Below are 27,238 nucleotides of genomic sequence, written 5' to 3' on the forward strand. Positions count from 1 at the left end.
TCCCCGCGCGCCCCGTTCCGGCTGGGAAACGCGCTCCACCCGGAACCATCGTTTTCCCCCCGCCTTGCCTCCACCCGCGTCCAGCAGCGCCTCCTGCCCCTAGGGACCCCCGCAGAAGGACTCGCCGTCGCGCAGCGAGCCGCGGCCTCAGCCTCGCCCGCCGCTCCGCGCTGTGCCTGCGGGGCAACGGCCACAGGCAGGCCGCTTAGAGAGAGGGGAGCGGTTTCTGCCCGGCGTGCTTATGAACGGGGAGCAGCCGCGGGACGCCGGCTTCCGGGGGCCGCCCCTCAGGTACCGGGGGCCGCGGCGGGGCCTGTGGGGGGGCTCCTGTGGGAGGGCGCTTTGCTCTTCCCAAAATACCGAGGCCTGCGGGGCTGTGTGTGGTGCCGGGGTGGGTTTATGTCGTCCGATGCGGTTTAGCAGCTTCTTTGCAGTCTCCTGCAGCAAGGTGTTTGTTTCGTATCCCGATACCTGCAAGGAGGTGCCCCCTGCTTACCTCAGAGCCTCGCGCTGCCTCTTGTCTGTGTGTGCTTGAAAATGAAATAAAGCAGTTTTTTTGAAAGTCTAACCCACTTGTATATCCTCATTCATAGCTTTCTGCCGGAGGTCAGCTTCTTACTGTGAATTATTCATTTACATTGTGAATCTTGGTCGCGGTCTGTTTCCAGCCTTATGATACAAATAGTAACTACGTGCTGTAATCACTGCGGTGCAGTCCTTCAGTGTTAGTACTTGTTTGGTGAGAACTGTCAAATAAAGCTGACTTGAAGGAAAAAGGATGCTTATTACTACTTTTTCTGTTTTAAAATGAGTTGTTCTGGAACACTTCTTAGTTATTTTTCCCTTTGAAATTGCTTAAGTGAAATGCTGTTTTAACAAATGAAGCTGTATTACTCAAAAAAAAAAAAATCTCTTAGTTGTAAGTTGCTGAAGCTTACAACTATCATAAACCACAGATAAAGACAAAATGCCCTCTAGAGGGAGATCTTGGTGCTTTTATGTGCTAAAACGTTAGTAGCTGGGTTCCAGTTAAACATTCTGATCACTTGGAAAGGGCCTGATGTTGATCAGTGTGTTTGTCTGAATAGGGTTTGTGATTACCAACTTTGTTACAGAATACAGACCACAGCCTGTGATGTAACTGTGCTGTAGGTTAAATAAAACCTGCTCATTTTAACTCAAATAGATCTCATTGTGAAGTTAAATGAGTAATCCTTATAAGTTCCAGCATACTGCTCCAGCAGTAGTGTTTGTAGGACTTGTGGATTTGTGGCATCAACCCTGCAAATGCTTGTGGACATACTGCCTTTCAGACAGCAGTCTCAATACAGCTGCTTTTGAGAGTAGCTTCTCCAACCTAAATTGAAGATTTCAGAAACTGTTCTGGAAGTGTTGTAGGTTAAATCATTGTAGCATGATGAGTGCTCACAGCTGAGCAAGAAAACAAAGCAGAAATAGTAATTTAATATGCCATCTAATAAATTTTAGTAATTGAAGGGTAGCGGTGCTTTTTGATTGCAAACAGCAGAGGTTAAACATTATTTCAGACACCATCTATGATGTGAATGTAGCTAAACCTATTGTCCATATGTGCCACATAGATTTTGGAAAAAAAGATTTTTGGGATTGTTACAGTGGTAAATTATTCCAGGTTCCATATGCAATCTCAGCATGTGATTTCTTTTTCATAAAAGTTCTGAGAAAGTTAGCTCCACAGTAAACTTTATTTTCTATAAGTAAATGTGAGCAGTGAATTCAGTGTAGCTTCTGGCCTATGCCTGTTAAGTTAAAGGCTGTGTAGAGCTACCTCTGGAGATAATGGGAAAAATTCTTTTTCCTGTAAGACTACCAAGTGGATCAAAAATACATTTACTGTTTTTAGTAGCCAATTGAACCCCTTCATGCTTAGCAGCATGGAAGAGTTGAAAGAAACTGTTACTCCGAAGTACCTGTAGTATTTGTATTATTATAAATGAACATCCTAAACCACTGCACCCTCTTGTTTATGTGCGAGGAGGAGGGAGTTCTCCTGCAAGTAAGGTGGAAGTGATTTGCAGTACTTACGCTGGAAGTTTGTTTTCCTTTCCACGCTCATTTTCTCCTTGTCTTGCAGTATGCAAATGCATCTCTGCAATGCATTAAAAATGTATGCAAAGTGCTTGGAGGCAAATGATGTTGCACCATTGAATGTACAGATGTGCTATAATAGAGGAATACATTCCAGGAATAAATGGGAATAAAATACTCATGGATTTTTTTAAGAAATGCATATTTGTATCTTTAAGTTACATGTATTGTGGAGTCCATAATAAATTGTGCTCTGAATGGTCAATTTTTCCTTGTAGATTGTTGCTTTGGAGATTCCAGCACTGAGATTTCTGGTGTCTGCTATATCGAGCCATAATGAGTTCATCACTGGTTGCTTATGATGATTCAGACCCTGAGGCAGAAACTGAAAAGACTGAAGTCCCCAGTACTTCTAGCAGACAAACAAGCCTTCCGAGTTCTTCTGTGAAGCCTGTTCAATACTTTGCACCTGGTAGTTTGAGAACAAAATCTACATATGAAATGCAGCCTACTGAGAACACTGACAATTTTGGCATAAGTATTGTTTGTGAAAATCTCCCTGAGCATTATGCACCGAATAATAACACTGATTTGACATCTCCTTACTGTAGGAGAGCATACTCCAGCCATGCTGCATTATGTGTGCCCTACAAAAACTATGAACAGACATCAAGCTCTTCAAGAAACTCTGGAAATGGCACTTCCCAAAAGCGAGTGCATAAAGACAGTCCTACGACTATAAAAGGAATTAGACCATATATCCCCAAAAGACTGCGTCAAGAAAATTCCAGTACCTGTGGAGAAAAAGAGTCTGATCCAGGTGAAAGCTCAAATTGTTATGTGAAGCAAGACGTATCAGGAGAGCAGACAGTGAGAAAGATATCTGAAATAATTAAGCCATATTTGGGATCCAAGTATAAATTTACTGAAATCCCCAAAAGCTTAGTGTTTCATATGTTTAAACACAGCAGTCCTGTTAATGAAATCCAGTGGTGTCCGGTACGAGAACAAAGTCACATGCTTCTCTCAGCTTCTATGGATAAAACAATCAAGGTAATGTAAACCAAGATGGTTTTTGGACTGATCAGCAAGCTTAAAAATGCTGTATTAAATAATGATCTTGGAATAGTGTATTTTTGGCAGTGTGTTTGGCAGTTCCACCATATTCAGAATTGGAGGAGATGCTTTTCTGTACCAGACCTCTTATGAACTCTCAGCTTAATGCTTTAATGTACAATCCTGTAATTTCATAATGTAAGCACTGTGGTGCAGGCTCTGCCTTCAGTCACTGAACAGCTGACTGCCAGCACTTTGCCAGGCCCAAGTAACTACAGCTGCAGGTGCTATGCTGGGTCTTGTGCATCTTTCCTCTGAAATACAATGATGTTTTACATCGCAGAAAGGTGTCCTCTCATGATCTAAGGAGTCTTTCCATTTTAAATTTGTTTTAGGGGTTAACTACTCAATACTTACAGTGTATTTTCCTTCTGACTTCAGTGATTTGGTTTCAGTTCTTTGTTAACTTAGTCAATCCAGTAAGTCGTGTATAATCATAGGGTATCCTGAGTTGGAAGGGACCCACAAGGAATCATTGGGTCGAACTCCTGGTTCCAAAAAGGACAAAAAATCAGCCACTGTGTCTGAGAGTGCTGTCCAAATGCTTCTTAAGCTTCATCAGGCTTGGTGCTGTGACCACTGCCCTGGGGAGCCTGTCCCAGTGCCTGACCACCCTCTGGGTGCAGACCCTTTTCCTAACACCCAGCCTGACCCTCCTCTGTCACAGCTCCTTGCTGTTCCCTAAAACTTTCTTCTCAAATTTAGGGCTTTAAGTGAATCTTAATGCTTAGAGGCTGGCAGAACAGCCTTTGTATTAGCATATTTCTAAAAAAAATAAATAGAGGAGGGAACTTTAAAATGTAATTTGAATTCTGATTTGATATTGGTATGCCATTCTGATACTCCAACCACAATAAATTCTCACTAAGGTTGAGTTTTCTTTGCCCTTTTGATGTTTTATTTTTGTACTAAAGAATTGAGTTTCATTTAGTTTGTCTTCTATATGATTCTTCTTATCTTAGTGATGTTTCTTTTCTTTTCCCTTCTCTCAGTTTTGCCATGGGGCCCTGTGAAATAAGTGCTGACTTCACATCTCTGAAGCAGTGGTGTTCTCGAATCTCAGACATAGCTCTTTTTTTTCTTTCCCTCTTTAACGTCTTTTAAAGCACTGCTGTTCACAGAAAAGAAAATCCTATAGTATGAATAAAACTTCCTCCTCTCAATTGCTTATCTTTTCAAACTCTTATTCTCTTAATTTCACTTCTAGCAAGCATAACCTGTCATATTAGTGAATTTTGAATACTTTTACCTGTAAGGTAATTCTTTCCAAAGTATTTTTGTCCATCTTTTTCATAAAGATGAAACAGAAGAAAAAAGTACACTTGTTTTTCTTTGCAAGTCTTCCTTTATATACTGAATAGGTTAAAGCTTGATTGCTATCTGAAGAACAACCTTAGACAGAAAATATGATATGCAAAAAGCGCTGTTGGATGTTTTTGGCAAGCTGCATTGTATATTTGGGTTGTACAAAATTATATGTACTTTTTTATTTCAATATGTCTCAATTTGACTTTAAGCACGTGTACGACGTTTTAAGATACTGCTTGTTCACCATCCCAGAGCCTTATTTCAGTGATGAGTGAAAGTAATTATAGATGTACTAAACTTGGTAAAACAATATAAATGAAAGTTGTCATTGCTATGTAAAATTATTAAAAAAAAAAAAAAAAAAAAAAAAAAAAAAAAAAAGAGTAATAGCCTGTCTGGTTTTTATTTTGTAAACAGGAAGAAAGGTTTATTCTTGTATTTACTAAAACAATATTTCCACCTCTGTATGGAGGCAGTCTTTAACAGTAAAGCTGTTATTTGAAGGAATCTATTTACTTTAGGTGCCCCAAACTGTGGAAATTAAGTGTAAATGCAATGTGGTAATATTCACCACACTTCAGAGTATGGGAATCTAAAACATCAGTAAAGTGACAACATAACTGTTATGAAGCCTATTAAAATGCATCTCAGTATTTTGAAAGGTAAGCTGTAGAGAAATACCTAGAAAGAAATGCTTCTTACTGCTGTTTCTTACTGAGATTAAAGATTTAAGGTAGGAGCAGTATCATCTTTGAAGTTTGTGCCTTTATACAAATACCTTTCGAGCCAGTAGAGGGCACAGTTAGATTAAACATTGTCTGGATGTTATGGAACTAATTTCTCCAACTTTCAAGGGTCATGAGCCCATAAATCTCTAATGACTCCGACAGCAGTGGTTTCTCTTCTGGGAATTTTTTTGGCTGTCTGCCATTGCCTGGAGTTGTCCATTTTCTGGTGTAAGCATAAAACAAGCAATTGAAAACACAGATGTAAATGTGCTATTTTATTTATTTATTTTTTCAATCACGTACCTTCCTTCAGCTTTTCCTTTTGTTCTTTTTTTTCCAAAAACACCTGCTTGGAATTAATAGTTTAAATGCAGGCAGTGGAAGCTTGTTCTTTTTTCCTTTTAATGGGAACATCCATGGTAACAGATACTCAGGATGTCTGCAGTATTTGAGCATCTGATTTGGATAGACTCAACAGTTAGAAGCCTAAAGTCCTCATACAATTGAGACAAGTAGGTAATCCAGAACCATAAAACTTTGTGCTTCCAGTTAATCATGTGAATAACTGAAAAATAATATTTTTGTGTAAGTATCTTGGATTCAGTCCTTAACTTCAGCCTATACAGCATGCTATTTATAGTTTGAAGATATCAGTCCAATATCAGTGGAGATTTCTCAGAACTGAGAGTTCTGTCTAAGCAGATCAGACTGTGGTGCTCATAGATCTTTTCATTTAATCAAAACTAAACTATAGTCATAAGCAATTTTTGTATTACTTAGCCAAACAGTTTTGCATCTTTTATGTTCTTCTATGTTTAAATATTCTTCTCTTAAATTTTTAATCACAAACTAAGAACTTTTTTTTTTTTTTAACATAGAGAAGAAAGCTAAACCCAAGTATTTCTGTCTTAATTTAGAAATCTTAATTTCTTTATTCCCATCTAAGCTATTATGAATAAATAATTATTGTATATTTTATGTTCCTTATCACACGGGGATATATCTGAAATATATAAATGGAACTGATTATGTTTTTTTGTATTATGTATGTATCCTGTTTAAATCTGGCAAGATAAGTCTTCCTTTTATGTTTGCCAAGTTTAACTAGTGTGCACTTTACCATCTTCTTTATGAATCGCTGTAAGTCATAGTACAATGTTTGCAAAAATTGAATTGATGTTTTCAGTCTGTTGACTGAAGAATAAGCTAGTGTTGGGTAACATCATCTGGAGTGCTTTGTGTAAATGTCTTACATATTTAGGAAGGAATGCTTCATAGGATTTTGTTTTTCCATAGTACGTGTTTGTTCTTAATGATTTTTCTTTTTCGGTGTGTATGGCTGCATTTAAGAAAACAATCCAACGAAACAGTTATCAAACGGTACTGTTGGAAAAAATCAGTTATCAGCTCAGTGGTGTAATACTCCAGAGTAAAACTCCTACCAGCAGATGGGGCCCTTCAGTATCTTGGGGATGGTAACTTCTAAGGGATGGTAATTATTCTTTTAAAGAGTGGGAGATTTTAGTGTTTGCCTCCATTTTGTGTGTTGAAAGACATTACATTTAAAGTTTATGCATGTGTTGCTAAAGATACAAGTAAACTTCATAGGGACTTGAGAGTAAGATGCAACTTCACATGGGAAGCTATAGGTATTGTAGGTTAATTACCCACTATTCTTCCAATCCAGAAGATTTAGGAGAAATCTTCATGCTTTAAATTTGTAGGGAATGGAAAATAAAGTTATATTTAGGCTTTGGCAGTAGTCCTTTATCTTCAATTTTCTTTGAATTGTGAGCTTCCCCTTTCAAACGGGAAGCTGATAGGCTTCCTGCCTCTCTTGCCAGCTACCTAGGTTGGAAGCAGTGATTCAAATGAGCGTGGTAGTGCTCTTCTTTGCTAATGCATTCTAACTGAACTTTCAGCAGCTTGTTTCTAGTTTAAGTATGTATTTTAAGGATTCTAAACTTGATTGTCTTGATGTTTGTCTAGACTGATTCGATTCTTGGGATAATACTTTTTCCCTTTGTTTCAAAAACTGCTCTAATTGAAATTTAGGATGCTACTGCCACTTTTGGTTTTGTTAACTTAAACATAGAGGTTGTGATTTTAATATCTTGGCTAGTAATTTTTGTATAAATTTTGAGACTCAACACAGTTATTAAAGGTACCTAAGTTTTGTAGTGTGGATGTTAAGAACTTTCTGAAAATCGACCCTATTTAGTTATTTCTGGTTTAGAACCCTAAATATAAAATCCTAAATCACAGGTTGTCATTGAATACAGCAATTTGTCTTAAGTAGCAGGGTCTTGCCCAGCAGTCAGTCTCTAGTAGGGTCAGTAGGTAGATGCCGAGAGAAAATGAGCTTGGCAAAGATTTATGGTACCTTCAAGTCCTCCTCTAGCCAGTGCTCATTTGAAAGTTAGGGGATTTCTGAGCTCCAAAGCATTTAATCTTTGTAATTTCCTAACTCAGTAGATCTCTGCCAGATACTTCTCTGCTCTTATGAGACTATCTTGTCTAAGGGTGCTAGCTCCAAGGTGTTATAGTGTTATATAACTTATACTGGTCAAATCTAATGTATGGATTTTGCTTTCTGGAGTGAATAAAACAATAATATAAGCAGCGTTTTTTTTTTTTTTTTTTTTCCCCAGATTTTCAGAATCTTTTATTTTTTTGTGGTAGTGTGTTCTGCAGGACAAAGATGGCATAGTAGTATATTCCATTAATTTGTTATTCTTGATCCTGCTGTAGTAGGCTGGAAGCAGTGGAACATGATAGCCCTATTCATCCATATGATGTGTGTGACACTCATGATGGCAATAGAGATTTTCTAGACATTACTGTTAACCATGTTCTGACATTTGTTTTCAAAACTTCTGCAAGCAATTCATTGGAAGAAGCCAGTATAGGTACTGTTCCTCATTGTTCTGCTACATGCCTGTCTGTTAATAAGGCGACTGAATTTAGGCTGCCAGCTTGCATCCTATAAACTCACGTAGCTGTCAGATGGTTATAGCCTTGTCACCACTAGGCTAGATTCAAGCTGTTCACGGAGCAGGGTTAGATACCATGCTGCTAGTACCCCAAGCATTCTGATTTTTAGATTGATTTAAAAATCTGTGACAATGCTCCTTTAACTGTAGCTGATGCACAAAATGAGAATTTGGGGAGACTTTCTCTTAAATGCACGCATTACACTTTAATTGAAAGAACTTTCAAAGTGATCTGTTCAATGTCAGTACACTTCTAATACTGTATTGTAAAAGTAACACGATGTTCTTCCCATTATCTTGGAAGAGGCAAAAGAAACTCATTTTGGAGACTGTACTGCTTACCTAGGTGTGTGGAAAAAGGCATTGTCATTCTCTTGTTGAAGAGGTGACTAAATAGCTTCAGTATTTCAGAATAGCCTGACTTTTCTTAATGGTGCCTTGTTCCCTTTTCTATTTAGAACGATGTATATTTTTTTTTTCCCAAGGATTTTGAGCTCGCTGATTATTAGGATGAAAGTACATTTATTTGGTACATGTGTGTATGGTAATACTAGTTTCTTGAGTGCTGAAAGCCTTTGTCAATATACCTTGGTATTTTTCTAAGGAAATTATTTCATATAATTTTTGCCCATAACGCTTATTTTATAAGAAAAGGGACATTATGCAGGAAGGAGTGTGCTTGACCATGAACAAAAGCTTCTGTCTGTGATTCTGTCTGGGTGATAATACAGGTCAGGAGGTAAGAGCCAGCTCTTAACCAACTGCTCTGCAAAAGCCATTAATGCAAGTTGATAAAGAACAACTCGGGAGGGTGGTGGATTTTGGTCTCTTCATCACAAAAATCTTGGTGGGGTTGTTACATGTTTTGGTGTGTTAATATCTAGATACGTTTGGAGATCGTTGTTACACGGAGATTTATTTTTTTAATTATTTTCTTGTTTCCAGCAATGCTGTTGTCAAGGAAACGGAAATCCTTGTAATGCCTTTGTTCACTTTCTCAGAATCCACAGCTGGAGATGACTTATATAGTTTTTATGATGTTCTTAGTAGTTGACACACTCTTGTGCCTCAAAGGATTTTTCAAAGGAGTGTGTTTCTTTTGAGTATGAACAGCAGCATCCTGATATTTACACTGTTTGGTAGGCCACTGTTTTCTTTCCTTTTTCGTTAACAAGAACTAAATTCAGTACTCCTTTAGACAGGAATTTATCCTAATGCTTGCACAGAAATTGGTATTTTTGTTTGTTTAAACAAAAAAGGCCAAAAAGCAGTGAATATCTCAGCTTCTGGGTTACGTTTTCAGTTTTTAAGGGCATTTGTTTTACTTCTGCACTGGGTCTGGCTGGGATGGAGTTAACTTTCCCTGCTGTGGCCCATACAATGCTATGCTCTGCAGGTGTAGCTAGAACAGCATTGGTTTCACACCAGTGTTTTGCCCAAAGCTGAGGAATACTGGCACAGTATCAGGACTTTTTCTAATTCCCCCAGAGCCAGCAGGATGGGGGCAGGCAAGAGGTGAGGAGGGAACATCACCGGGGCAGCTGACCTAAGCCAGCCAAAGGGATATTCCGTGCCATATGGTGTCACACTCAGCAACAAAAGGTGGGAAAAGGAAGAAAAGGGGAGGGGTGGGCTCTCGTTGTGAAAACGTCTGTCCTCTCGAACACCAGCTATGTGCATTGAGGCCCTGCTTCAAGGACGTCGTCAAGCACCACTTGTTGGTGAGAAGTAGGGAGTAATTTATTTCCTCTGCATTTCCACATGGCCTTTGCTTTTTTTTTTTTTTTTTCCTTTTTCCTTTAGTTACATTATTTAATTAACCATAATTTTCCCTTAATAATATTTTATTCATTTAATTAAATTATCCTTATCTCAACCCATGAGTTGTTTTTAACTTTTCTTCTTCCCTTCTTCTTCTGAGGAGAGGGAGTAGTTGTGGCGGTGATCAGCTGCCTAGCTAGGTAAAACCACCACAACTTCACACTTGGAAATGCCTCCTGAATTAGAGTCTCTGTGAGGAATACTAGAGGAGTACTTCATGCTGGAAGTGGTCTCTCAGTGAGACCTCTCAGTGAGGTTTGAAGATGTAGCTTTGGGGAAGATGAGCAGGGGAAGAATGATGCTTCATGGTACAGCTAACACACCTGTGTTTTCCAGAAGAAATGGGAATTACTTAAAGAAAAGTTCAGAAAATAAAGCTTTTCTGAAAGCAGTAGAACTAATGGAGTCTGGCTGTGTCTTGAGGCTGGCTAGCTGTGGATTTTCTTCAACTTCTCTGTCCTTCAGGGCTTCTGCCATGTCTTTCATTTTTTTTTTTTTTTTTATTCAGCTGCTCAGTTTGATTAAACCTTGAGGGGCAATGAAGTCCTTCTAAGAACTCTGAAATTTGGTTGAGATTGAGTGAAGTGACAATAGGTGAGATGCACCAGAGATATGGCTCTTGGGTCAGTGCTATTTCACAAGCCGTTCTTTCTCCAGGAATCCAAAAGGATGGAGTATGACTATTGAATATCCTTAAAATGTCATGGAAGAAGAGATTCTGTTTCTTCATGTTATATAGAAGATTCTGTTTCTTCATGTTATATCCTCCTGAGAGTCATCATGCAGCACTTGCAGGGGAAGCAGGCGATCAGGCCCAGTCAGCATGGCTTTATGAAAGGCAGGTCATGCCTGACGAACCTGATCTCCTTCTATGACAGAGTGACGCGCTGGGTGGACGAGGGAAAGGCTGTGGATGTGGTCTACCTTGACTTCAGCAAGGCTTTTGACACCGTCTCCCACAGCATTCTCCTCAAGAAACTGGCTGCTCTTGGCTTGGACTGGCGCACGCTTCGTTGGGTTAGAAACTGGCTGGATAGCCGGGCCCAAAGAGTCGTGGTGAATGGAGCCAAGTCCAGTTGGAGGCCAGTCACTAGTGGCGTCCCCCAGGGCTCGGTGCTGGGGCCGGTCCTCTTTAATATCTTCATCGATGATCTGGACGAGGGCATCGAGTGCACCCTCAGTAAGTTTGCAGATGACACCAAGTTAGGTGTGTGTGTCGATCTGCTTGAGGGTAGGAAAGCTCTGCAGGAGGATCTGGATAGGCTGCACCGATGGGCTGAGGTCAACTGTATGAAGTTCAACAAGGCCAAGTGCCGGGTCCTGCACCTGGGGCGCAATAACCCCAAGCAGAGCTACAGGCTGGGAGAGGAATGGTTGGAGAGCTGCCAGGCAGAGAAGGACCTGGGAGTGATGGTGGATAGTCGGCTGAATATGAGCCAGCAGTGTGCTCAGGTGGCCAAGAAGGCCAACGGCATCCTGGCTTGTATCAGGAACAGTGTGACCAGCAGGGCTAGGGAGGTGATCGTCCCCCTGTACTCAGCTCTGGTGAGGCCGCACCTCGAGTACTGTGTTCAGTTTTGGGCCCCTCGCTACAAGAAGGACATGGAGGTGCTTGAGCGGGTGCAGAGAAGGGCGACGAAGCTGGTGAGGGGCCTGGAGAACAAGTCCTACGAGGAGCGGCTGAGGGAGCTGGGCTTGTTCAGCCTGGAGAAGAGGAGGCTCAGGGGTGACCTTATCGCTCTCTATGGGTACCTCAAGGGAGGCTGTAGCAAGGTGGGGGTTGGTTTGTTCTCCCACGTGCCTGGTGACTTAAGCCTGGGCTTAAGTTGAGCCAGGGGAGTTTTAGGTTGATGTTAGGAAGAACTTCTTCACTGAAAGGGTTGTGAGGCACTGGAACAGGCTGCCCAGGGAAGTGGTGGAGTCACCATCCCTGGAAGTCTTCAAAAGACGTTTAGATGTAGAGCTTAGGGAAATGGTTTAGTGGGGACTGTTAGTGTTAGGTCAGAGGTTGGACTCGATGACCTTGAGGTCTCTTCCAACCTAGAAAATTCTGTGATTCTGTGATAGAAGGATGTTTTTGGTCACTCATTAGTTACAGAAATATCAAAAATATTAAATGTTTGCCTTTTTCTTAGAAACCTGTCTGTTCTGAATTGCTGAGCTTTGCACTTCTTTTCTGCTAAGAGCTCTTCTAACTGTTTACTGTTTCTCTCTTATGTGGGCTTTAGCAGACAAGTAAGCAACCCTGTCCTCCTCCCAGCATAGCCAACCCATTAGCAGAGGAAAATGTTGGTGACAGAGATGGCAACGGAGCAGTGTCCCTAATGAAGCTTAACTGATAATGTCATAAATTAAGCCCTTCAATTACATGTCGGATCTCTGTGGACAGCTCTATGGAGCAGAACATAATCTGAGATGGGAAAAGCATATTGTGGTGTTATCTCCCTTCCAGATGCTTCAGTAATATTCCTGGTTGAAATGATTTTTGGAGCTTGGACAAAACAGAGGTAGGATAGTTTTATGTTCTCAAGTTGCTTTAATGCATTGTGGGAGTATCAGCCTTATCACTGGTATAGAAATTCCAAATGTTTCTACTGTTTAATATAAATACTTTTTATATAAATAACACCAGTGTAAGTTTGCTTCTTTTCTAGAAGTCTTGCTTTATAGATGCCTTGTACATACTGCTATATATATATTAAAGAAATCTGCTAACAAACCTACAAGATATCTTATGACTTGGATTCCCTACCTCTGTTGGTCTGTGAATGTTGTCAAGGAAACAGATCTTTGAGAAGCTTTGCTCTACTTTTTTCAGGTTCTATAGAGAGATTACTTGTGTTGGATTTATCCAGCATCAGGAGCAGAGGCAATTTGCCTGAAGTTTCTATTACTTATAATATATTTTTGTTCTTGTCTCTCTCTTTTTTTTTTTTTTCCTTTTTAAAAGACTTTATTTTTAGCATGTGTAAAATTGCTGCGTCTTTAAGCTTATAATATCAGTAAATGTACCAAAGGTTGTTACCTTTTGATTTTTAGATGAAGCCCAATAGAACTTTAATGGCAGTCTTATATATTTATGCTATAAAGACAAGTGTTAGTTATAGATTCCCTTTAAATTAAAGGGAAAAAGAAACATTAATGAAAACTTTGTTCTTTAGAGATCTTGCTTCACTACTGTGGAACTAATGACTTACCATCTTCTATCACACACATCATGTTTCATTGCAGTAATCCTCCATCTTCAAAGAGAAATGCATTTTGTGGCTGGTCTGGAACTGTTTGATTTGTCTTCCAGTACATGCATGATGGAACGTGCAGACTTATTTATTTTTTAACTTTATACCCAGCTACTGTTTTTAATCCCAGGACGTACCTAAAATGCAATTACAGAAACTTTCTACCTTTCTTAAATGTTTCAATTGGCTAATAGATTAAAGATAAGTGGTGTGGGAGAGAATGACAAATAACGAAGACTGCATGTGCTTGTATATTGTACATGTGCCAGCTGTGTATATGTGCCAGCTTGCTTTATAAAGTAAGATTTTTGAATTTATCCTGTTCTCTAGGCTTGTTGCCTTTTTCTAGATTAACATTTCTTCACTAAAATAATTTTTCTTATTGCAAATGTTGCGATTAGTGGCTAGAATGTAATTTTGCCATGTGAGCAATATGTCTTCCTTAATGATACGCTTAAGGTTGTTGGTGGAGAAATAGCTTGCTGCAGATTTAGTTAGCGGTGTTACTGACTGGTTATTGAGGTTTCTGCATGCTATATATAGAACTGGCCTGGAGCTGCTCAGGGAAAAATGTAATTTGTAACTACAAACTATAAGCAGGTAAATCTATAAGGCTATTATAGTCCTACAGCTTAATCGTCTCATATACAGATAATTGAAAAAGTCCTCCCAAAAGTGCTTACTTTCTCATAAGGAAATTTCTCTAACAGTTTTGAGTAAACATTTAAATTTGAGAACTCTACATTTTTTAAACAATGTTTTTGTATTTGTGAGGAGAAATAAGTGGCTAATGTAAGGACATAAATTTAGAGAGGAATCAGCATGATAAGGTGATGTGCGTTACTAGCTTGTATATTTCTGATGACTTATTTCCTTGCTTTCTTGTCTGTTCACTTTCTTTTCGGTGACTCTGTCAGACTCCCTAACCAGACTTTTCATGTCTTCTTACTCTTTCTTGATGATATTTCTTGCTTATTTCCTTTTTGCTTTTTCTGGAGCTTCTGAGCTTCTAGCTGCTTTCTGCTCCAGCTTGGTGTTTGTGATACCAGCTTAATCAACAAGCATTATCTGGAAGACTTTTGTGTAATTGCTTGCATACACAAATGATTTGTTTTGTATTTTATTTAACCTTTTCCATGTATTGTGGTGTCTGAACTCTTGTAGTCAACCTGGCTGTAAGTAGGACTTGTTATTCATAGTTTCTTCTGAAATCTTGCTTCTGTGTGATGGATTTGGGGTATACCATTGGGTGCAGCTGGCTTTTGTTACTGAAAAAAATAATAGTTGTAATGAAAAAGTGACTTGAGCAAGCCAACTGATATATGGTGGAAGTTAGCTTTCAGATGGTTATTTTAAATCATTATCTGTACACTGTCCCTCATAGTTAGATATTACTTCAAATCAATATGAGCAATAAGGATGAAGCAACTGCTTCTTGAAATAAGAGAGTCAACCAGTTTATGTTGGTGATGGGACAGAATTTGCTCATGAATTGGGATTAGGCTATTTTTCATGGATAGAGATTTGTACTCAAGCACAACATTATTTTTAGAACTGTTGTAGCAATGCAATTATTATGTGTATAATAGCAATGCAATTATTATGTGCTATTGTAGAAATACACTAAGCATGTGCACTGTTAGCAGTATCTGGCAAGACTGTGCTGTAGAACAGCTGCCTTTCATCTGATATTTAGGTTTGGCAGAGTTTGGCCACTAGCGGTTGTCCCTGCTGTGTCATCTTCTCCCAGTGGATCATGTGCAAGAAGGAGACAGCTTAAATTGCTTCTTTTAGGTTTTTGTGTTCGTGCTTAATTGTTTTATTGACTGCGTTTATAAAAAAGATGGTTATCTGATCATATTGATATATGTAGCTGTATAAAAAGCTGTAGAGTGCCCTTTGTTGAATCACAAGTTTAATATAAACACAGTAGCATAATATAGGAATACAGTCCAAACAGGTATGTTTTGAACTTAAGCTTCAGTTAAACAGTGACTATTAATGTAAAAACAAACAACTCCCCCAAAGGGTTGGTAAATGGCAGTTTTCTCCCTCTGTTTTCTGAAATAGCTCACATGTCAACAGCAAATAGATATGCAGTGTTTCAGAAGCTGGTAGTGTAGTTGCTAAGACTGTACTTATTCTCTGAATAGAGCATCATTTCTTACTCCAGTAATGGATGTACAAAATCTGCGGGGTGCAAGTAAGTCTTTGAATGTATCTATCCAGGCCTTAATTACCCTGTAGGAATCGAGGATGCTTACCACGATGTACAATTTGCCTCTGAAGCACTCTAAGTCTGAAATTGAGGTGTTTTAACACTTACAAGGAATCCCCACTTTTAATAGAGCATAGATGTATGTGACTTGGAAGTGATTGATGCTAATGAATATGATACATTGAGGTGAAAGGAAAATCAGATTATTTAATAAGTGGCTATAGCAATTTAGCTAATCATCTCCTGGGGAGTTATAATACATGTACTCTTCTCCTGGAGTTCTTCTCCTTTGCCTGCTGGCAAGATATTGATTGCTTAAGTGTTTTGGGCACAATTATTAACTGCTAGTGACCACTACTGTGACTGTGCTTTTAGGTATTTTGAATCTGTTATCATTCTTAATGTGCTGTTATTACTGTGACATTGATGAGAAACAGCCAAATGCATGCCATGTTATTCTTCTCCTATACAGTACAGCAATAGGAAATTTGGTGTTCTGAAGTCACCTATAAAAGTTACTTGTCATTATATATTAATTTCCCTTGTATTACTTCATTTACGTGCATCAAATGGTCTGCTTTAACCATGTCATTCCAAATATGCCCAATATTGTGTATAAAGTAGTTTATTTATCTGAAGTGAATTTTGTATTCTTTCTCAAGCCAGAAATTTAGTATATGTAGTATACAGTTGGGGATGGGGACTTAAGTGCTTTTGTTGTACTTGGCTTCTCCTTCTGCCAAAATATTTCCCACTTTTCATATTGTACAACAAACCATAGCTTAAATCATAGCTCAAATATATTGTAACTTCTGCTTTTTTTCATCTTCCAGGAACTTTCTATTTGAGATGCATCTACAGGGTTAGCCATATTGATGATTAGTCACAAACCACTTAAAGGGTAACTGCAGAATAGGTGCGAATTCTTCGCTTTGTTTTGGTGTGTGAGGGGAAGTTACTTCTGTTGTGCTGTCTGCCCAGCACAGATGTATAAATGCTATATTGTTTTTTGGTGAAAAATTAATCTGTATAAGTATCTTCCATAAGGTTAATAATTTATGGAGAATCTGTGGTTCAATTCAGGAGTGATTATCTCAGAATCCTTCTGCACAGTAAAGAACAAACTATGTTAAAAGATGGCAGTCAGTGGCAGAAATACTTCGTTGTGAAAGGCAGATTCTCTGATAAAGCAATGATTTTAAGTATCCTTTAGCTACTTATTTACAGACTGCCTTTTATGTGAGCTTTTTAATGTAAAGTTTGCCTGTTTTCAGAGGGGAAACAACAAAAAAAATCTCTAGCTTGTGGTGCTTTTTTCTTGGCTTCCTGCCATTTTCAGCATTTGGTAAGAATACCCCTTTTTCTGCAAATAGTGTAATCTAGCTAAAACAGATTTTTGGCACAGATAATTAAAATATCACATGAAGTCTGATCATATGAATCTTACTGTTTGGTCTGCTTTGCCTCAACTGTTCTTGCAACTTTTGTTTGATATTGCGGCTGAAAATTTCTGGTGTTTCATTCAGAGTGCCTAATACCTAGTGTTAGACTCAAGGCTCCTTCAGTATCAGTTTCCATATTACTTCAGAGATTACTTGATGTGGATTTTTAAATGATTCTAGTAAGTAGCACGTGTAGTCTGCACGCTGGGTTATGATCTGCATGGTACAATACTGTCATGCCATCTGTGTAGAGGAGATGAATTTCCATAGTGAAAAACATGTTTTAAAATGTTATTTTCCTCTTAATTTGCTGTAACTTCTGTTTTGAGTATCAGAAATTTACACATTTATTCCACTGCAATGTCAAATATTATTATCTTGCCATAGTTCTGCAGTTTTGCTTCTTATTTATCCCTTCTATTTCCTAGCTGGATTGTTCTAAAAAGCAATACCCCTTGGAGAGTGCCCAGCTTCGCTGAGGGGATTAAAATCTTCAGGAGCTTTAAGGATGTGTACCATAGCAGCCGGCCTTCCATTAGTGCCTGCTTGGATGACCTGACTTGCTTCAGGCTAATATTTGCTTGGTGATGGTGTAACGTAACCTCCTGCTGCTGGCTTTATTCTGCTGACCGCTTTGTGTGGGACTGGAAGTGGTTCACACACAACTTTCCAAAAGTGACTGTTACTGAATTTTGACCAAGTATTTCAACAATATCTTCTGGAGTTCTTACATAGAATGCAGAAGGGCAAGAAAGATCTGAACCCTTGAGATCTAAGAAAGTCTTATTCCTTCACTGCATTTCTTTTCCTGGATAAGCCTGAGTAGGTTGAGCTTTTTTTTTCTTCCTGAAATGTGCCTTTAGCACTGCTTATTGGAGAACTACAGTTGTGATTTTGTTGACTACTTTGGCCAAAGATCACTTTTATCTGAACTTGTGTCTTCAGTAGGAGTATGGCAACATGGTCATAATTCTCACAGTTGTTAATGTCCAGAGACTTTTCTTGCTTTCTCAGTCCATTTACAGCTTAAGAAAACAAATATTGGGGAGGATAGGTAACAACTGGATCTCTTGACGAAACCCTTCTCAGGTACAGAATTGGGAATTTGAGTTATATGCACTGCTTTGGGTGGGGTGTTGTCCCTTCACTGATGGGCAAAGGACCAGTGCTTTCTTGGAGGATGACACCCTCCTAAGCAAAAAAACCAGCTGGTTGCTGTTAAAAGCAGAGTGCAGAGGCAGGGTTTAATGACCTGCAGCATGGAGCATCTCATAATCTTGTCTGTTTTCCAGGCAGTTGGTACTGCTGACATTTCTGGTGCACCTTTGAAACAGAACACCAAATGTGTGTTTGTTCATGTAGGCAGCAGCGGTACCCATCTTTTCGACAATGAACAAGGTCAGGCGTTTCTTGGCACTAAATGTTTTTTTTTTCAGAACACTAGACTTCTTAAAGAAACTTTTCACTTCAATTTTCTCTGCAAACATCATTCTTGGCAAATTTTTTGTCAGGGTAGGCATTTCAGTTATAGAATAAAATTGTTAGTAAAACTGGATTGAGAGATACAGACCCATAGGATGTCCTTAAAACATGCAATTATTCACACTGTTATTTTGACTGATTAAATCCTCTATGACAAATAATTCATGAGCAATAGAGGAAACTTAATCTATTGCACTTTAGAATGCTGCCAAAATGTTTCTTCTACATCTTGGAGTGCATTATTCATTAATCTCTTTCCTAGTGGAAGGAGGCTTTCTTTACTCTTAGAAGAATAAAGGATAAAATGTCAAGGCATTACTGACACCCTGTTCTTGGGGTCAGTTTTTTTTCCCCTATTTTCAGGTTTTCTTCCTGGAAGTGTTGATTATGGCCAAGATCAATGTTGATGCTCAAAGGCTCCTTCCTTCTCTGAAGCCAGTAACAGTTATGACTTTCTTCACCAATAGAATCATGTCAATGCACTATCTGATGTTAACATTCTTGTGCTATACATCATATTTCATCCCTGTAGTTTGACTGAATTTATGTTTTCCTAATGACCTTGACTCAGCTGTAAACAAAATAGAAGAAAATATACAGCCTAATGTGGATGGTATCCTTAGTATGCGCAGTAGTGTACTCCTGGCTTCACGACAAGTATTTTCAAACAACTATCACACACATCAGTCTTATGAATGTGTGTGTAATTAGGGGAGCCCAATCATTTTTATTTTTATTTGCATTTCCATTTGATGGTGTGAGGAACTTATTTTTAACCATCTCTTCTGAGAAAACAATCTAAATTAGTGTTTTTATCAGCTTTTGCCTGAAGAGGAGTTTCTTAACAAAAGCCATGTACTTGCATTTGAACACATATTCCCTACATTAGCAGGTAAGCAAAGGTATCCAATTTTCCTGAGCAACAAAATACTTGATTACAGGTCTAATGATAGTTTAAGAGGTGTTTTCAGATGTGCTGAAATCAAGGACTTGAAGCAGATGAACTTAATTATCTTTGTGAATATTCACAATCACATTATGTACTTTAAATGTCACATTTGGAAATAGTGCCTCATTGCTAGTTAATTAACAATAATTACTCAAGGTAGTACTTACATTTCTGGAATTTCTTACTGACTGTGAAAAATGTTTTGCTTCTAAAGATTTAGCAGTATAAGAAGTAGGTTTTACTTAATGCATTCTTAAAGTGTTACTCTTGCTTAGCCCCTCTGTTCTTTTTACATCTCATAGTGCTACATGGAGAATCAGTTGATTCATTCTCTTTGCTACGTTTGGACAATGAGTTTAACACTCGTTGTTGAACTTTTTTTTTTTTTTTTTTTTTTTTAAGCAAGCAGTTAAACTCTTAGTAGAAGAAGAGGAGAGAAGCAATAGAAAATTAGACCGGCAGTGTAGCGATCCATCATAAAGTATTACAAAGGTGTGTTGACACCTTCAACTAAAGAAATGTGGTTTATGATAATACCAGAAGGTTTTTCCAGTCATAGTGCCTGTGCTCAGTATGTCGTTCTCTGTAAGAACTGCTTTTCTTGGCAAAGAACATCATACAATACAAGGTAGCTTAAACTGCAGCCAAAAAAACCCCTACCTCTTAGATCCTAGAAAATCCTCCCTATGTTCCTGTTCTCAGCTTCCCTCTTCCATCTTTCTTTTCTGCCTTTCATGTAGAAATTTAGTTGAAATGTGAAAGGATTCCCTTTAAGTCTTCTCCCTTTCAAAATAAATCTGTCTTCAACAGTGATAGTTTCCTTGTTTGCAGCTGCACACTTCACATGTACACATGTGTGTGTATAATATTTTTAAAGAGCTTAAATTAACGGAAAGTCTCTATTGTCAATTAGGCTTATACTTACAAACTCTTTGCCTGAAGACTTGAGCATTTCCTGTGTGAATGAGGTGTCCCTTGAAATCCTGGCAATAATGTATAACCTACTTTACATAATTATCTTTTTCTTCCCTTTTTTTTTTTTTTTTTTTTTTCTGTAAAGTACATAAAATGCTTTATTATTAAGTTTTAAATTCATGACAGCATTTATAATGTGGAAAGCAGATGTTTGAAATCTCAGGCATCAATTTAAAGCTAATTCTGAGAACAGGAAGAGAAGCTACTAAAATTTAGAAAGTAATGTAGATTAATTAAACTAATTATGTATGCATTGTGTGGAGGGAATGGAGATGCCTTCATGTACCTGCAGTTATATTCAATGAAGTGATGAGCACTATTTGGGGTGTTATTATTTAAAAAAAGCAATGGGAACACATGGACAAGAATATGAGTGACAGGAAGCTGAAATGATAAAAATAGATTGTGGAAGGGTCCAACATGTTATGTGAAACTAATAGTGACAGTAGTGGAAGTGCTAACACTTCACCGGGGAAACTTCCCAATAGTAATTTTTCAGTTGTAGAATGACCTGGAGGAAACAAGTTTTTCACAACTAACAGCTTTTAATTTAAAGTATTTGGAGAATGTCAAAGACTTAGTCTAACTTAATGGTAGTGTTCTGAATGTTGAAGGACTTTCTATATTTACATTTCTATGTCAAATAGGTTGAAGCAAAAAAAAAACCAACTTATTATTTCCCCGTCCTCCCTCTGTCCTTTGCACATGAGGGACTCTTTTATTTGATTTATAAGACTGGTGATAAATCTATTCTTGGGTTGTTTAAGTACAAAGCCTGGATTATCAAAACAACAGCTAATGCAAATTATTTTGTTGTTCTCCTTTAATCTTTAAATTATTCTTTCTGTAGTTCTACTGTGATAGTGAAGTAAATACAATGAAATACTTCCTCATGGTGAAGTAACAGTCCCTAAGCATGTCATATTGCAGTGAGAATCTAATTCTGCTTAATGTCAGGTTGTATTTCTTAATTTTTTGTTTCTGTAGTATCAAGGAGTTGATCACTCTGGGACCTGTGGTGAAGGCTGCTATGGGTGTATCCGCACCGGTTGGCTGGATCTCTGTGTATTGTGTTAGGACAACATATATGAACATGCAAAGCCAGCTTTGCTGACTAGACATGCATTTGGTTTGCAAATCATCTATCAGTACCCTTTAGGATAAAGGGCTTCATGAAATCTCTGTTGATAACTTTCTGTTGGGTCGACTCTGTAATAGCTTGCTTTTCAACATTTAGCAGAAGAGAGATTAAATTGTCCCTGTGACAACGTGCAGAAGCACCACAGGGCAAACAAAATGATTTTATAGTAACCAAGCTATATTACAAAGAGGAATATTAAACATATGCCTCATAACAGAAGATTGCAAATATGAGTATCAGGCCTCTTTCTGTCTAATGGGTTGCATAGATATGCAAAGGAGAAATAACAAAAGCTAATCAGTTTTGTTTTGTGTAAAGATGTTAATATGTAGATACTTGAATTCCCTCCAAAAAAAAAATTAAAAAAAAAAATTGAGTAATCTAATGATGCGTGTTGACGTTGTGTAAATTGCTTGGAGGAGCAGCAGTAATCACTTCACTTGAAAAGAGAACAGGCTTAAAAAGAAAGTAGGATGACACAGCTGATGTTGTACATCTGTGCTAAAATTCCTGTGAATTAGTCAAGTCTAAGATAACCTGAGACAATCAGTGCAAAGCTGGTCTGGGCTGTACCAACTGGAGAAACCAGCCAGAACGGTACCCTTCTCTTGGACGTGGATACATGTGGATGTAAAGAGCAGGAAACAGTGCAACGGCCCCAGTATGCTGGAGATAGATGTGGCAATGAGGTACTTTTGTTGGTGACATGGGAAGCTGGAATGGCAGGTGAGGGGAGGTGCCTTTCAGTCATAGGAAGGCTCCTGGCCCGCTGCTGCATGGTGCCCCACCAGTGGGCCAGGCTACACTTGTGGCTGGGTCTGTGCTGGGTGAGGAAAACTGAGTTGAGTGGTTTGTGTTTGTAGGGAAATCAGGGGAAAAAAGAAGTTCCAGTCAGCAGTGTCTCTACAGCATCTAAATGGCAGGAATGTGCTGAGGGAATACCTCTTCTGTGTGCACATTTAAGGCAAATGCATGCTCTGGAAGACAGCCATTCCCATCTGTGGTGCAGACTGTTTGCTTCGAGTCAGCAGATCTTATAGCAGGTGCTGAGTCAGTGCCTGCTATATCCCAGGAGCCAAATGTAAGCCTCTGAGAAATCCCAGGGTCTTTAGAGCATCTACATTTCCCAATGCTACAAACGCTTCTCATAAGTGATGAGGAAAACCAAACATCTGTAATGTGATGATGCCTTGTATCTCAGTGTATTCTGTAATACTTTCCATTTTCCAGGATTTAACAGTATTTTTACAGACTTAATTCTGAAAAAAAGCTGTCTTCAACCATTCAGTAGAGAGTCACCCAAGCAGGAATTCCTGCCATAAAGAGATCTGGCTCTTGTGTTGATCTCTGTAAGAGGAGCATCAGCAAGGACTCTGCAAATCAGTTTAGTGCTGTGTGGTGTCGTCTGGAGGCTCTTTAATTTACATAGAAAGCAAATGCATCTGACTGACATACTGCCATTAACTGTGGGTGTTGGATGGCATTAACTTCCATCAGGACATATCAGCTTGTTCCAGGGGAGGTGGGAGACTGAACCTGGTGCCAGAGGCCTTTGTCCCTGTGACAACGCAGTCACAGGTGTATTCTTCAGAACAGCTTATAATTATCCTCTGTTGTTTTAAGTAAGCTATCAAAACAAATCACCTTTTTTCAGTGCTCTCTTGTAGCCCTGGCTAATTTGATTCTAATGCCAAAGCCCGCTGAGGTTCCTGCTACAACTGCAGTTCAGTCCGACCTCCAGTGTCACTCAAACAACCCACCTGCCTGTCATCAAGCAGCGTTGTGCCCTGGGAGATGAACAAATCTGCTCTTACTTGAAGACCTTTACTGCAAGAACTTAATCAAACAGTGAGCCTCCAGTCATCTTTTCATACCTGTTTCTGAACTCTGGCAGGATAAGGCTAAAGAAAATGAAAAACTAAGCTGCTTTTTCACACCACCCTGTATTTCGCTGTGCCTTGGTTATAGTTTAACTAAATGATAAAAAATATATGGTTTTCTGGTTATTCAATGTCTTCTCTATTTTTAGTTTGTTTCCCCTTGGATGGCAGGCATTACTATTCATATGATGTCTAAGGAGCACTGGGTTGCATAGTGCTTCTCTCCATGGCTAACTTCCCTGAAAGTGTTTTTATTATATATATTTAATTTTTTAAAGCATCATATTTTAAAGCATATTTACAGAAAGATTATGGTATACAGTTGTGAAAATGAGATCCTTCTCTGCTCTTTTATGATATCACCATCACTATCAGCGCATGGTTGGAAGGGACCTTAAGGATCACCCAGTTCCAGCCAGTTCATGTCCCCAGGGACACCTCCCACCAGTCCAGGTTGCCCAAAGCCCCATCCAGCCTGGCCTGGAACACCTCCAGGGATGGGGCACCCACAGCTTCTCTAGGCAGCCTGTGCCAGTGCCTCACCATCCATGGAGTGAAGAATTTCTTCCTAATATCTAAATCTACCCTCTTTTAGTTTAAAGTCATTACTCCTTGTCCTATCACTCCACTTCCTGATATACGGTCCAAAATCATAATTAGTTTTTAGTGTATAATTGGTTCCAACTATTCATGTGGTGTTTAAACAGCGTTTGTATAAATCTTTAGTTTTTCCTGTTTGAAACACATCATTGTGGTTGGATGAGATTTTTTTTTTTTTTTTAAACTTCCAAGTTGTATGGAATAATTTTTCCAAAACAAGGTGCACTGGTTCCAAGTCTCACCCTGCTCCAGCCTTCAACCTGTAATTATCTGAGTTGAAAAATCAACTGTTGTTGAAATTGGTCATTATTTATTTTGGGTTAGAGGGTCAAAGCTGAAGTGCTTCTATAACACATGATAGACAAAAGCTTGCACAGCAGTGATTATAGTTCAATAAGCTAATGATACTCTAAAAGTACCAGTCAATAGGTAGTAGTAATGGCTTAAGTCTGTGATTACTGGACTCTTGGGAACACAGATCACTCCTAAAGAATCTATAAAAAGTAATTAAGAAAAGCAAGGTTCTTGACAGTAGCCTTAAGGTAGGTGCATATTGTGTGTCCCCACCAGGGGTGCCTTTTATTTCTGGAAACAGATTGAAAAACACGTAAGTATTGCCTTTTTTTTTTTTTCTTTTTTTCTTCCCTCTCTCTTTTCTTCCCAAAGAAAAGAGATGTGGTTGATTCTTGCATGTTCCCTAACAATACCTTTTAAAAATTACATTCAGTAAGAAACTGTCTGGTTACTGTTCTGCTGCTCTTTGGACGTTGTGTGTTCTTGCAGTGTCACACCGTTGGTGCCCAGAAAGTGTGCTCTGCTGGCATTTCTCCCACTGCTGAAACCATCCATCAGGCAGTTCACCACAACAGGGCTACATCGGAATAACTACTAGATTAGCCTTGGAAGTGCAGCTGAGGTAACCCAAGCTTACTATGAGGATGACTCATTCCGATTTTGAGGGAAATGATCTTTCAGATGAGAAGTGAAGTAAAGGTTATGGAATCTGTAGTCTTAAAAGAGAAGCATTTCCAGTGCCTGAAGATGAAGAATCAGTATGTATTTAATGAATGTGTTAGTCATTCTGCAATATCTTTTCTATCCAACTCCTCATCAGGTGGATGTAAATATGCTAACTGTTCTTAATGGTACACTTATGTAATGTATGTATAAAACTGCATAATCAGAAATGATTTGTATTGTTAATATTTCCTCAGCTAGGAGGGTAAGTTATAGTAGATATTGTAATATTAGGAGATTAAAATCCAGATTTTTGAACCTAATCAGAAGCTTGCTGTTTAGCAAGCTTGCTGTTTAACAACCCCCTACCTTCAGATTCCATTGACATTAACAACTCTTGTGAGTGCTAGCACATCTGGAAATCAGACCGCTTGAAGATTAATTCTTACATAAGCAAGCAGAAGATTAACAAACTTTAAAATTGCAGATAGAAAATCCAAAATGAGGATGACGTAGTTATTTTGGCTTAGAATACCTGTTATGGTAAGAACTCATATTAAGTCTGTCTGTTTCTAGTAGACCTTTTTGTGTTCCTCAGTTTAAAATGATAGTATGACTTGTAATGAAGTAGTTTTGCTGTTGAAGTTAAACACTATAATGGTCTTTTAATGGTACCTTAATGGCATCTCTGAGGACTTGCACTGAAATAATTTTACCTTCTCATAATTGCATTTCATAATGGACTGTAGCAATACAATTTAAGGTCTCCTTTTTTTCCCCATTGGTTTGTTAAATATAACAAATGCTCTGAGTTACCATTCTGTCAAATAAAGGAAGTATTAGATTTTTGTTGCTGTTGTTGTGCATTATATATCTTCTATACTTAAATATTTTGTCTCTCAGCAATAATAAGGTAGTCTCAGCAATAATAAAGTAGCAACTGATTTTCATAAAACTGTATCTATATTGCATAATAACAATAATACATATATTGAATTGTTTTGGCTTCCAGTCTGGAAGAAAAACATTTCTCATGTTTATTTCTTGTGTATATGTGACTCTGAAGCTAGGTGTCATGAAGCAGATTATTGCATATCCAGTGCTTGTATTGTTCTGTGTAAATAGTCTTAAAGAATGTGCCTACTCAGCTTTGTCATTTTTGGTGAAGCCCCAGGTGTTGAATGGGAATAGTTTGTTATAAATCTGGCCTGACTTCAACTCAACAGTTACATCTACAAATATGCCATAATAAAAATAAAATTTTACAATGGATTGCCATGTCACGAAAACACTCAGATATACTAGCTGGTATTGAATAATGCTGAAATTTTATCTGTGTTGTTACCTACAAGACCTGACAGTCCAGGTTTTCATCCTGATCTTGTTCGTACCTTGACTACTTTATTTCATTTCCATCACGGTTTTACTGTGTGAAGGCTGTTACTTTTGAGCTTTATTAAAAAATAAAAGCTTTTAAAAAGGAAGTGGTCACAGCACCAAGCCTGCTGGAGCTCAAGGAGCATTTGGACAGTGCTCTCAGACACGTGGTCTGATTTTTGGGTGGTCCTGTGTGGAGCCAGGAGTTGGATGGACTTGATGATCCTTGTGGGTCCCTTCCAACTTGGGATATTCTGTGATTATAATTCTAATCTGCAGTTTAAATTTATAAGTCAACAGGGCCTATTTCTGAATAGCTATGTAGAGAACGCTACCATTTTTTTTGTCTTTCTGTAATTACAGGCACAAATACTGTCCGAGAATAGGAACTCACTAGTTGCAATCCTTTCTTTACTTTTTCATTTCTAAATCAAGAAGATGGAAAAAAAAATGTTATTTACAGGTAAAATTAATTTATTCTGACAAAAATACAGCACATAGGATTATACTTTAATTTTTGGAACAATTGCAACATAAAATTTAATTTGCAAAGTAAATTAAATATGTAATGCTTATATTAATCTTGTTCAGTCTCTTACCATTACACATTTTTGATTTACAACTTTCTTAAGAGCTCTGTTTGCCAGTTTTGACTTTAAAGGCTCCCATGGAGGATGTATATTAATTATACATAGTGGCAAAATCTCAGCCAGTTTATATATTTTAAAATTATTTATGTTTTCAGTTTCAATCAATTGGTCAAATTTTCCTTGTGCTGCAAGTCTGTTTTTGCAGTATGGAATCATTAAGTATATCTCCAAGAGTAGATGGCCAACAAACAAATTCAGGATAAGTGTAGTAGCTTTTATTATCAAGGCTTTACCAAAAACATTCCTGTGTTGTCTATGAAAAGATGAATAATTCTTGACATATCAGTTTGGGGGT

The 27,238-nt window shown here is 38.3% G+C and overlaps 1 protein-coding gene across 3 annotated transcripts in view; it reads left to right on the forward strand.

Moving 5' to 3' along the window:
* Positions 1-104: 104 nt before the first annotated feature.
* The window catches only part of WDR25 (WD repeat domain 25), a 68,256-nt gene continuing 41,122 nt past the window's right edge, over positions 105-27,238 (forward strand). The window contains exons 1-2 of one of the 3 annotated variants that reach the window (XM_084520115.1): positions 105-291; positions 2,346-3,120. In XM_084520115.1, the coding sequence (XP_084376241.1) occupies positions 2,404-3,120 (717 nt within the window). In that variant the 5' untranslated portion in view covers positions 105-291; positions 2,346-2,403. Of the gene's footprint in view, positions 621-2,345; positions 3,121-27,238 lie in introns of all 3 variants that reach the window. The other 2 variants (XM_084520114.1, XM_084520116.1) reach the window with 2 other exon arrangements.

This window comes from Aythya ferina (assembly GCF_964211825.1).
Source record: "Aythya ferina genome assembly, chromosome: 5".
Lineage (NCBI taxonomy): Eukaryota > Metazoa > Chordata > Aves > Anseriformes > Anatidae > Aythya > Aythya ferina.